The following is a 13,986-nucleotide window of genomic DNA, read 5'->3' as shown; positions in this document are numbered from 1 at the left end:
GCATGGTCTCACTATATAATGTTTTATATTTGTGGCACTATGACAGCTGGATATTTAGAGGAACAAGAAAAGACCTCTTAAATAAGTTAACAGCAGCAAAACTTAAAACCACTTCAATTTTTTAATCAACCTAGAATTTTAAGATAAGCAACTAAAGGGCTATTTCACGTATAACGGCAGTAACAGTTTCTAGCGAATGTGCTGTTGCGAACAAAGCATGCACCTGATTAACTTTTTCTGTTCTCAACAGTGTTTGCACTGTGGTGTAAGTCAGTGTTCGCGCGTGTAACCCGCTGCTAAGAAGGGAATTTGTCTTCTTCCAATCGAACGTGGCCTTCCAGCGTCTTGTGCTCTGATTAGCTTAGAGACAAGCGTATGCTCCAACAGTCTACGCTAGACGTTTCCTACTGTTCTTAAGAAGCGTCGTTCTAAGAGAAGCTATCAACTTCGGCCATGTGACGTTATGACTAACAATGTTGCCGACGTGAGCCAAGGATATGTGATCATATGTAGCTAAATGTACATATGACTCTGTTCTAAAATGTGGTGACCAGTTGTTTTGGGGATGTTTATACTTAAACAAGGTTCTGTGTCATAAACAATGGCCTCACAACATAGGAAGGAGCGGAAAACGCGATGGGAAACTCCTGTGACGACGTGTTTACTTTTAGCCGGACTCTCCGTCACTGTTCTGGGTAAGTACAGTAAGGGAAAGCTGTGAAACAGCGCTGTGTAAACCGACGAACTCCCGGTGGGCTCTGGTAGTAGCAATGTTGAAACACACTGTGATAGCAACTTGTAAAATATAATATTATTTTACCATTTCCTGTATTAAATGTCTCATACAAACTATGTTTTCTTTCGTCACAAAAACGTCATTGTTTTGGACTAACCTGTGAAATAAGAGTTGCAAGTGTAAGTTACAAACTGTAAAAGTTTCACGTTATTTTGTAGAATGCGAAATTTGTATTTGCTAGAGTAGTACCGAATGTTACCGTCGTGGGTCGCATCGCAGTGTGATTTTTCATTCAGAAGCAAAAACTATTAAAAACCTTACAACATATCTGAAGTTATTAAACATTTGTATTAATTTTAGGACTTTAATAAGATAGTTCAGGTACGTAACATTTCAATGTTCTATTTCCAAAAATAAAATAAAATGTATATTTCTATTAATTATTACTGAAAACTTTAAACCTTTTACCACCAGATAGGTATTGCCATTTTCTACTATTAACGAACATATAAGTCTACAAGCTCCAGGGGGAACGAACCTCCAGTACAAGAGAGATTAAAGTTCTCTGTTTCGAGAGTGGTGTGTCGAAGAGATTACCTTCAACAACGTTTGTTCTCTGTTGAAATTGGTTTGTGTGCCACTACACTGATAACGTTACTGATAAACTGATAATACATAACAGCGAGAACTCATACGGATTAGTCGATACGTCCTAAATCTAAATAAAAATTCACCTTTGAGAAATATATTATCTGCTTGTTTAGAAACTAAGGGAATAACTTTTTTTTTTAATATAAATACTTTAGAATTTGTTTTGAAATTTCGCACAAAGCTACTCGAGGGCTATCTGTGCTAGCCGTCCCTAATTTAGCAGTGTAAGACTAGAGGGAAGGCAGACTAGTCATCACCACCCACCGCCAACTCTTTTACCAACGAAAAGTGGGATTGACCGTCACATTATACGCCCCCAGGGAGAGCATGTTTGGCGCGACGCGGGCGCGAACCCGCGACCCTCGGATTACGAGTCACACGCCTTACGCGCTTGGCCATGCCAGGCCCTGCTTTAGAAAGTTAGAGAAGCATTCTTGGAGTTCGTCCTATCGAGAGAATATATAGGGTTCTCCTCCATGTTTGTCAAGATTTCCTACAGGAATTGACCGGGTTTCAATACCCATAGTGCAAATAGTCCGTTGTGCAGTTTTGTGCATGATTACAAATATGCAAATAAAACCTGACAATTACAAATTTCAGATTTAATCACACAATAAAAATATACACAGTGTTGGGTGGTTAAACTTGAAAGCTTTCTTAACCGTACTTGCGAATGGATTCTAAGAAACATTCCCAGTGGCTCAGCGGTAAGTGAGGTAGGTGGCTCACAGCACTAAAAATAACAACAAACCAAACAGGTTTCGATACCTGTGGTGGGCACAGCGTATGTAGCCCATTATGTAGCTTTGTGCTTAACACCAATAATAAAAAAAGGATTCGAAGAAACTTTCATGAAGGATAGACGGTTAAAATAAATTTAAAAAATATTTAGTTTGACAATATTTCGAAACATTTAGTTTAACAATATATAGTTTGTTAATATTTTGAAACATTTAGTTTGACAATATTTTGAAACAATATTTAGTTTGTTAATATTTTGAAACAATATTTAATGTTTGACAATATTTTGAAACAATATTTAGTTTGACAATATTTTGAAACAATATTTAGTTTGTTAATATTTTGAAACAATATTTAATGTTTGACAACATTTTGAAACAATATTTAGTTTGTTAATATTTTGAAACAATATTTAATGTTTGACAATATTTTGAAACAACATTTAATATTTGACAGTATTTTTAGATTTGAAAACAAATCTATCACTTTCAGTTTCATTATCAATCATTATATTATTTACAGCCTAAATCAATAAAGTGCGCTTTAGAATAGTCATTATCAGGAAATCATATTAAAAACGAACAAACGACTTTGTTTAATACTAATTAATCAAATATCATTTTCACAAATATTTACGTTATACGTTGGGAAGAAGTCACACTCTAATCAACATTACTATAGAAGAACTGTATCACTCCTCTACATAGTGAATAGTAAAATAGTTTGTTTTTAATTTCGCGTAAAGCTACACGAGGGCTATCTGCGCTAGCCGTCCCTAATTTAGCAGTGTAAGACTAGATGGAAGGCATCTAGTCTTCACAACCCACCGCCAACTCTTGGGCTACTCTTTTACAAACGAATAGTGGGATTGACCGTCATATTTGTAACGCCCCCACGGTTAAGAGGACGCGCATGTTTGGTGTGACGGGGATTCGAAACCGCGACCCTCAGATTACGAGTCGAACGCCTTAACCCACCTGGCCATGCCGTGCTCCGTTAGGAGTAGTAAAATAGAAAATAATAATAATAAAAACTCGTTACGAAACATAATGTTTGTACTTTTACAAAGAAAAGTTAAGTGTATTTCACCAGCTGAATGTTAGAGCTATTATATTTCTGAAGGAGCGAAATAATTCAGAAAGTACCGTGAGAAAAGTTAGACATTTTAGAAAAATGCTTGATGCAATATATATATTACTCCGATTTTCAGAAACTTCATTTATGACGTAATAGCATTGCACACCATTAGATAGATGAAAAAGTTCTCAGTGAACCTGTAATTTGAAACTGAACGAAGAATACTGCAAACCTGCGCAAGGAAAACAGCTTTAGGTATGTCTGTTAATATTTGAATTGGGTAACAGAACATAATTTAAATTGGGAGGGCACCTTATTTGCTATGTTAACAATGACCCTTTAATTCAAAACCGTAACAGCGATCTTCTATGTTAGTTACACAAAAGTTTCTATTCCCCATTCATAGGGGCGCTTCGCTATCGGGTCAAGATTTAGGTGACTTGCCCCCCAGTTGCTCCCCACAGTTCACCGTGTACGAATGTTTATGCTACTAGGGAGAAACGTTTATAATAAGGTTCTTTGAAACAATACTTTTAAGATATTAATAAGTATTTGAGATCAACAAACCACATATATGGGGTTATGCTTATTTGTGAACAATTCCTTCTGCAGTACCTATATCAGAGGGTTCGGATGACTGACGGTGTTTAGAAGGACTGGGGTTCTCAGAGAAACTTCTTGGTTAGGTTGAATACTGTTTTGACCTCGACTTCTACAGGTGAGGCTGTTTAAACAAGACGAGGTTTGAAAGCCCGAAGGCTGTTCTGCGTGCTGGCAGATCGAAGAGAAGTTTGTTGGCATCTCGTGTAGTAATTAAATGCTTTCGATACCATGGGCTCGGCTTTGGGAAGAAAGCTGGTGTGACTTCACGTTATAATTATCTACCTAGCGTTCCAGTTCTTACGACTTTAACTTATCAGTGACGGATATATGTTAAGTAGATCTACACATTGAATTTGTTTGTTTATCACGTGATAGTAAGTTTCTCGTTCTTCCAAAAGTAGGCACAGAAAACTTCGTTTGACCTTTGTTAAATAATTTCATTTGATGACTGTTTTCGGTAGACGCGTTGTTAACAATGAATTACCTAATGTTGCATACATTTGTTTCATAATACTGCTACGTGATTAATAATATAGACGGAGGTTGGGTAATCTATATTAACATAATTTTGGAGCCTCACCACCTCGTTACACTTCATGTTACTTGGATGTCGTATAGAGCTTAGCATACTCTAACTGTGGATCCGAAAGTTCAAAGTTCACGACCTCTCGTCGTGAAACGCGTTATGCACGTTGGAGCCGTGGATACAATATTAAAAGAGTAACTGTCAATTATAGCAACTCGGTCAAGCTAGAGATTGCTATGGGTGCATTGACTAGTTGTTTTCTTTCTGGTCTTGTCCATCGGTTTATAATTAGAAACTGTCAATGAAGTTTGTGTCATTCTAAAAATGAAAACCAGGATACTATGATATACTTGCCGAATATTTATTAAACAATATTTCATTTCTAATTTTCAACAAAAGTGTTTTACTATTAATTGTTTGGTAGTTTTAACTTCTGCATATAGAATATCTCACAGTTTCTCATGTACAAGCTTAAAGATCGCAGCTCCCTCTTCTTTTAACCGATCAAATTACAATTTCAGACTGAGGAGGTCAAACCCTTTCGACTTATGCATTCGACAACGCCCAAGATCTCACAGATTAATTTATCTCTAGTCCTCTCTAAAAGAATTTATATTCGAGGGTAGGTTGGTAGAAATTCTGATGTGTAATAAAATCAAATCTGGTACACGGGCGTCTCGTGCTTGGTACAGTTGGCGCAAAAAACAACAACATAACTAATGTAAAGGAATAGAAGATCTAATAGAATAATTTACTCTAGTCTTGCCTAACATAATTTCAAGTGCCGCGGCTGCTGAGGATTCCTTTTACATTTTAATCACAATGTCTTGCAGTACAGAAGTGCCGCTCGATTTATCTGACTGATAGTAGTTAAAAAAAACAGTTTATCGAGTAATATGAGAGTAAGCGGGGATTGAAATAAAACTGTTGTTTTCAGTCTGTCTTTGTTTCTTTCTCCCTGGGATCTTGTTGGGCGTTCTGAGGACGTGTTGTGAGTACTGCAACCAAAGACCGTTTTTCAAGGAAGGGAGGGGACGTTTTTTGGGGTGACAACTGGTCATTATGGAGAGAGTAGAGAAACGAGGCTTTAATGAAGAGAAGTTCGCCTTTTTTTGACTCATGGTTCGGCCACGTGGTGAGCTCCCCATAGCTTCCCATGACAACCGCCTCTCGATTGAAAACAACTGGTGCAGTGAGAGTTAAGAGGAAAAAAGCTCACGTGACGGGTGAAGTTCTTAACACGTTGACTGTAATTGTAGGTTGCTTCTTCAAGGTGAATTTAGAATTCACTTCAATTTATTCATGTCCCGCAAGCTAGTTCCAGAGTTTCCATTGCAACAACTGTTATTGGTTAGTGTTATGTGTCATTTAGGTCGTTTGATTTTAAAGGTGAAATGATACATTTTGTACCTTGTTTCCCATAAGTACTTATTAATAGGTGTGACCTTTTGGAAAGAGTGAATTTAGACTCGTGGAAAAACAACTCTGTTCTTCCTTTTTAGTTACAATTTTCATATTTCTAAACAGTTTATTTCAACGCTAGAAACCGAGTTTTAATACCCGTGTTGGACAGAACACAGATAGCCAGTTCTGGAACTTTGTGCTTAACTTCAAACAAACAAACACAGTTTTTTTATTCCACCAATAGATAATATTCGCGAATAAAGAATAACGGTGACATAATTCCCAATAAAGTACTTTAAATTGTTGCTAGGTTACAGCACTAGATACTAATAAAGAAATGACTACTCTGAGCATTATTATAAAGTTTTCTGGTGATTTAGACGCAGTATTAGGATGTCTTATTGATTTTGTACTGTGTATATATATATAGTTCTAACTACCGAATATTTTCTCGAATATAAGTGAACCAAATAGCTGAAAGAGTGTATATTATCATATTTTTAGAAGCTTGTTCATACGATTTTACAATTTTATAATAATAATAATTTCATTTCATCAAGTAAACAGCAATTCGAACATTTATTATTTATATTATCTTCAAGTTGCTTATAATTCATTGATATATGCATTACTAATTTTGGACTAGTACAAGCTAAGGACCTCAAACCTTGATGAACTTAAAATTTACCACAAAATAGTTCACTTCCAATTAAATATGCAAGTTATTTGATTAATATGTGCATGCTAATCAGCTCGTAATCTTTTGTTTGTTTGTTTTTTGAATTTCGCGCAAAGCTACACGAGGGCTATCTGCGCTAGCCGTCTCTAATTTAGCAGTGTAAGACTAGAGGGAAGGCAGCTAGTCATCACCATCTACCGCCAACTCTTCGGCTACTCTTTTACCAACGAAGTCTGGGATTGACCGTCACATTATAACGCCCCCACGGCTGAAAGGGCGAGCATGTTTGGTGCGACGGGGATTCGAACCCGCGACCCTCAGATTACGAGTCGAACGCCTTAACCACCTGGCCATGCCGGGGCCTGCAATCTTTTATAACCCATGGTTTGATTTTTTCCCTGCAATATTTTCCACTTTATTATGTAATACGTTGTGTCAAAACAGTTGAGAAAATTACCACCAAAGTAGTTGCAAACCGCCAAGAATTCCGTTGCTAAGGTGGTTGCTATGGGCAGATTTTAATTTTTGATTCAGGATTACAATTTTCAATACCGTTTTTGGGGGGTGTTTTGATAACATGTGTTGCACAAATTGAAAACAGCAGATGTCTGTTTTTCAAAAGAAGGGGTGAAATTGAAAAAAAACAACTCTGGCTAGAAATTTCTTAGGTCTGTAAATCTTTTATTAGACAGAGTGGTTCTTAGGTTTCACCACTGGGACTTGATTTTCTTCGACAGACTCTTGACACTACCATCGTTCTCGTAGTGGGTAACCTGAGAATAAAATATAACAGCAAGGCATGATTTTTATGGTGGTCACGTTCTTTCGAGCAGTTCGTACAAAGACTTGGTTATTGGGAAACAGATTAAAAATAGAGTACTGCTGACTGGAATGTTGTCCACAAACCGTTGACAAGACTCAGGGTGATTTTAAAGCTGTTTTTAGCTGACTTATTTATTTGGCACAACTAACACACTTTCTCAAACGTTTTTCAACGATCTCCCGCTGGGATAGCCGTAAATATACGAACGTATGAAGCTAAAATCCGAGGTTTGATTCCTAACGATAGTCACTGAAGATAACCCCAATGCGATTTCGCAGACACGTTTTCCAAAGACAGTTATTAATTGCAGCTCTCAAAAACGTATCCTGTGATATATCGTAATGATATTTATATCTAACATAAAACACGTTTTCTCCTGCAGCCGTATTTCACGTGATTCTTTTTATAAAGAAAAACTTCTTTTGTGTTTTTTGCTAAAGTTTAGACTATTCATAATTATGTTAGTTTCTAGTTTCAACAAAGAGTCATGGGGTTAATTATCTGTTTGTATATAACAGTTAAAAAAACAACAAAAATTTCCTTTCATCGGGTTAGGTTCTGTTTAAAGTGAGAAAACATGTGAGAGTCACGACCTTATTTTTACGAAAGGTCAGGGGTCACGGGCGTGACATGTAGCCATCTGAATATTCCAACATGGTCGGTTGTGTTTGTAACAGCTTGTCTTGTTTATTGATGGGAGGAATTTTCAGCAGTCCTAATCAACTGTTATTGATGGCGCCTACAAACATAGGCGTTAATAGTAGTAAATTAACTGTCAGATTTGTCTTTAATCTTAACGGGCAGACTTCTCGTATAAACAATGCTTGTTCGTCATTCATTAGATAAATAAACACTTTCAAAGTTCTCTGATTATTAAAACGTTTCTCATAAACTCGTTTCATATATATTGTGTGCACATTGTGTGCATTTAAATATTCCAAAAAAAGTTATATTTTAATACGTCACCACACATAATAGTAATCGTATTTTCAATTGGTACCTCAGTTTCAAATGTCTCGTGACACCTAGAAATTACGTGCTGAGAAAGACTGATATATTTGTAAAAATATCTGGAGAAGTTGTTTGCAAGGTAAACCTGCCAACATGGAAATCTTTACAAAACGTGAGTGGTTTAATAATAATATATTTCAATCATTGATAACTGTCGTTCAAAAGTACGAAAATTTTCTATAATACGAACTGTATATATATTTTAACCAAGAACACGAGATGTACTAATAGTTAAAACATTTCAAAGTATTGGAAAGTGTTGAAGATATCTGATTTTTACTTTTTGTTATTTGCAACTATAATTCACATATTATTGAGTATTTTAACAAATGTGTTTTATAATAATTATGGTACCTTCATGATTCATTTTGTTAGACGAGAATTAATGTTGACCCACATTGTTCAAGTTACAATGATAGGTATATAGACGAGAATTAATATTGACCCACATTGTTCAAGTTACAATGCTAGGTATATAGACGAGAATTAACATTAACCCACATTGTTCAAGTTACAATGCTAGGTATATAGACGAGAATTAATATTGACCCACATTGTTCAAGTTACAATGCTAGGTATATAGACGAGAATTAATGTTGACCCACATTGTTCAAGTTACAATGCTAGGTATATAGACGAGAATTAATATTGACCCACATTGTTCAAGTTGCAATGCTACGTATATAGACGAGAAGTAATATTGACCCACATTGTTCAAGTTACAATGCTAGGTATATAAACGAGAATTAATATTGACCCACATTGTTCAAGTTACAATGCTAGGTATATAGACGAGAATTAATATTGACCCACATTGTTCAAGTTACAATGCTAGGTATATAGACGAGAATTAATATTGACCCACATTGTTCAAGTTACAATGCTAGGTATATAGACGAGAATTAATATTGACCCACATTGTTCAAGTTACAATGCTAGGTATATAGACGAGAATTAATATTGACCCACATTGTTCAAGTTACAATGCTAGGTATATAGACGAGAAATAATATTGACCCACATTGTTCAAGTTACAATGCTAGGTATATAGACGAGAAATAATATTGACCCACATTGTTCAAGTTACAATGCTAGGCATACAGACTCGACTATATTCTTGTCATCCCGTTTGAAAAATTAAGTTGATGTTTTATGCCTTTTGTGTGTGTTTGGACGGGTTGTACATTTGTCATTGTTCGAAATAATAAAGAAAATTAAATATTGTCATCATATTACACTATATCCTCTCAATAAAACTATATAATTAAGTTATATAAAGCATGTCCGTATTCGTAGTTTAAGTTTCTATGGGGACTAAAGTTTACAATTTTGAATTATTGAGTTGTGTCATTTCTCACTAATGTGTCAGAATATCGGACATTATCACAACATGTAAAAAAGAAAAGTGAAGCAGCTGAGCTCTGGCATCTTGATGTTGAACAAATCACATCTCAAATAGAGATATTTTATCAAGAGCAGATTGCAGATGTAAGCAGCTGAATAACATCAAAAAAGACAGGTGGCGTTTCTAGGACTCGAGGAAAGAAAAAAAAGCACGAAGTTCAAGGTCGTAACTTGAAGGACTGAAGGACTGTAGAAGACAGGTTAACTTATGTGTTTTAAGGAGAAGAGATCTGTAGAAGACAGGTTGACTTATGTGTTTTAAGGAGAAGAGATCTGTAGAAGACAGGTTGACTTATGTGTTTTAAGGAGAAGAGATCTGTAGAAGACAGGTTGACTTATGTGTTTTAAGGAGAAGAGATCTGTAGAAGACAGGCTAACTTATGCGTTTTAAGGAGAAAAGATCTGTAGAAGACCATGGTCACCAACGTCATGTTTGGATATAGAACATAGAGAGGGTGAGATCTCTGGAAGACAATGGTCACAAATGTCCTGTTTGGATATGGTACATATATATAGAGAGAGATCTGTGGAAGACCATGGCCACTAATGTTCTGTTTGAATATGATACACAAAGTTATGTGTTTTTTATATCTATGGAAGAACATGATCACCAAGTCCTGTTTGGATATGGTATGTAGAGAGTGAAAAAAATAGAGATTTGTCGTTTAATAATGCACAGTTTGAGAAGGATTAGCCACCAGTGTATACCGTTCGATAAAATCTTGTATTTTTATATAAAACAAATATTGTTACGTTAGTTTTTAAATTTTCAGACTACTAAAGCGTATGAAATCTGATTTTAATTACCAAAACAAAAGTTAAGATATGATTGTTGAAGAAAAACCACTCAGTACCAGATTTTATTACATTTTGTTGGTTTTAATAATAGTCGCTTTTGCCTCTGGAAAATTAGGACTTGATATATTTATATTTACGTATATGTGATTTAGTTTAAATCAAAATGACTAACTTGTTTACTAGAAGGTGGCAAAGAAGAATGACTCACTGACTGATTGCAGTTTACCTGAAAATAAGTATTTTAATTGGTGACAATAATACAGAAAGTAGCTTTAAATACTATTGAAAGTGAATTTTTTCTACAAGAGTTATTAGGAAAGTGAGGAGCGAAAACACTTGCCAAAACAATTTAAGCTACTAAAACGTGTGTACGTTGAGACTAATTCATATTGTAGCTGTTAAATTTGATGTGTGCGTACGTATTGTGCTCTTCAAGTCAGTTATTTAGCCTGTTATTGGTTTGGGTTTTGAATTTTGTGCAAAGCTACTCGAGGGCTGTCTGTGCTAGCCGTACCTAATTTAGCAACGATGATTTAGAGGGAAGGTGGCTAATCAACATCACCCACCGTTCTCGGGCTACTCTTTTACCAACGAACAGTGGAATGTATTCAAATGACGACTGGTATACTCTGTACCTTATTTTATTTAAAGTTTTTCATCACCACGAACAGTGGAATTGACCATCAGTTCAAAGAGCGATCTTCCACGGTAACAACGATTCGAATTTGGAACTTGCAAGTTACAAGTCGAGCTTCTAACTACTAAAGCATGCCCGGCCTGAAACTACTATTCGAGTTAACCAATAAGATTTTAACATGTGGTAGATTGTTTGTTTGTTTTGAATTTCGCGCAAAGCTACTCGAGGGCTGTCTGCGCTAGCCGTCCCTAATTTAGCAGTGTAAGACTAGAGGGAAGGCAGCTAGTCATCACCACCCACCGCCGACTCTTGGGCTACTTTTTTAACAACGAATAGTGGGATTGACCGTAACTTTATAACGCCCCCACAGCTGAAAGGGTGAGCATGTTTGGTGCGACCGGGCTTCGAACCAGCGACCATCGAATTACGATTCGAACGCCTTAACACACTAGGCCATGCCGAGCCTTATATATGGTAGACAACTGCTGTTCGGTAGTTGAAAATCTCAGATGGCAGCAGCTCGCATTTTATATTTATGGAAAAGCCACTGAAGCTTTCGTCTGCCGTCCTAATTTAACCACAAGAAAGGTAACCATTCGGCAGTACCCTACATCTATACTTAATGTGTGGGAATGTCTTGTGGTATCACAAGGATTCGGCTTGCCAGCTCCGAAACCTAAAGTCGCCCACCTCAAAAACCAACCCTTATCCATAACTATAAATATACAAATACCTTTAAAACGTGTAACTTGTGAGACAGTAAAACTTCTTTATTTATTAATGTTTAAAACTATCAAATTTTCAAAAACTAATACACATATAAATTGCTAAAACTTTCACAACATCAATTATTACAACGACTACGTATAGTTTAGCATTACATTTCTGTATTTCCTGCTGTAATAGCGGTAAGTTTATGGATTCTCAACACTAAAATTAGTCGTTCGATTCCCGTGATGGACACAGTACATAACCAGCGCGACTTTTCCCTAAGTCATATAAATCAGTTTATGTGCGTATCATTCTTTAAATTTGCTAGCTGCGTTAATTATAAAAATTAAATACTTATTAGTAATGTATTATGGTTCTTAGACGTCAAATATACAAATCGCGTAAACAAAAATAAATTCTTTGACAGATTGTTTAGACAGAGTATTCATGATGAAACTTGAAGACGAAAGGCGGAAGACTTTCGAAACGTCGTCCTCTACACTTGTCTCCATAACAGGCAATTGCCGTTCATTCTACAAAGTTTCACCATGAATACTAAATACGTGTCACGTATTAAAACTGCATATTGCATCAATTATGAAAACTGATTTTATGTAAGTTACTAAAACGAAATACATGTTATAGCCTGATAATGTTAAGTTTACTTACACTTTTATCTTATTATCGAAGGACACATTCTATATGTAGTTTTACTTTATCTAACTTTTATGATGCATACAGCAGATGCCTTAAAAGAAATCTTGAGGGCTTATAGTGCTAAAATTCGGATTAAGATAATTGCGGTGGGCACAACGCACATTGCCCTTCGTCGAAAACATCCAAGCGTAGCGAATAATTAGACTTTTGTTCTGGGCAAATAGCATGAGTTACACGTCGAAGAAGAATTATTTATTGAACAGAACACAAAAATTATTTAAATACCGAGTTATTACACCCTTTACTTACAGGTTCTGTTTATAAGAAATAAATATTTATGCTAAGCCTAACATGCTTTCGCTAGCTGAGATTCGAATAACCCAACAACAGCTGGGTCTAGAGAACAGTGTCGAGACCTCTTAGTTTTGGCCCGGCATGGCCAAGCATGACTTGTAATCTGAGGGCCGCGGGTTCGCATCCCGCTCGCGCCAAATATGCTCGCCCTTGGTTTGTTTAGAATTAAGCACAAAGCTATACGATGAGGTTGTCTGTGATCTGCCCACCAAGGGTATCGAAACTCGGTTTTTATCAGTGTGAGTTCCCAGACACACCGCAGTGGAGCAAAAACAAGTTGACATTTGGGAAATTGCTTTGTTTGTTTGTTTTGGAATTTCGCACAAAGCTACTCGAGGGCTATCTGTGCTAGCCGTCCCTAATTTAGCAGTGTAAGACTAGAGGGAAGGCAGCTAGTCATCACCACCCATCGCCAACTCTTGGGCTGCTCTTTTACCAACGAATAGTGGGGATTGACCGTAACATTATAGCGCCTCGACGGCTGGGAGGGCGAACATGTTTAGCGCGACGCGGGCGCGAACCCGTGACCCTCGGATTACGAGTCGCACGCCTTACGCGCTTGGCCATTTGTGAAATTGCAAATTTTTTCGTAATATTTAAAACATTCGTGACGCTAAACCGTTTTTACCACACTTATAAAATTGGTAAAATTATAAAACACCTTCGACAAAATATTAATAAGAAAACATTAAAATTCATTTACTTTTAAAACTGTTGAAGGGTTCAAAGAAATGAACAATGTATCTTTTATGTTTTATATATATATATATATAGTAGGGTCATTGACGCTTGCATATACAATTGTTATGTACTGTAACAGATAAGTATCACGCGATAGGTTTGTGTCAAGCAAAAAGTAACAGGCTGTTTTATGAAAAGGTGTGTTATGCACGATGGCACTTTATCGTACAGATTGCACATGCGTAGTTGCACCTTAATGATGTTCTCTGTCTGTGTATGCAGTTTTTGAAATTTCAATCAAAAGCAAATACTGTGCACAGTTTTTAATGTTTATTTGACTCACAGAAGTGTCATAAATGGCACTACATGTATACAGTTTTTAATGTTTTTTGATTCACAGAAGTGTCACACGTGGTACGACTTGTATACAGTTTTAATGTTTATTTGACTCACAAAAGTGTCACATATGGCATGACTTATTAAGATTCTTGTC

At 36.2% G+C, this 13,986-nt stretch overlaps 1 protein-coding gene across 5 annotated transcripts in view; it reads left to right on the top strand.

Moving 5' to 3' along the window:
* Positions 1-272: 272 nt before the first annotated feature.
* LOC143231863 (neogenin-like) overlaps positions 273-13,986 on the top strand; it is a 130,717-nt gene continuing 117,003 nt past the window's right edge. For all 5 annotated transcript variants that reach the window (XM_076466604.1, XM_076466606.1, XM_076466603.1 and 2 more), the window contains exon 1: positions 273-695. In XM_076466604.1, the coding sequence (XP_076322719.1) occupies positions 602-695 (94 nt within the window). In that variant the 5' untranslated portion in view covers positions 273-601. The remainder of the gene's footprint in view (positions 696-13,986) is intronic.

This window comes from Tachypleus tridentatus, chromosome 11 (assembly GCF_004210375.1).
Source record: "Tachypleus tridentatus isolate NWPU-2018 chromosome 11, ASM421037v1, whole genome shotgun sequence".
In the NCBI taxonomy this organism is placed as follows: Eukaryota; Metazoa; Arthropoda; class Merostomata; order Xiphosura; family Limulidae; genus Tachypleus; species Tachypleus tridentatus.
The sequence above is the reverse complement of the archived record's forward strand: the minus strand, read 5'-3'. Positions and strand labels throughout refer to the sequence as shown.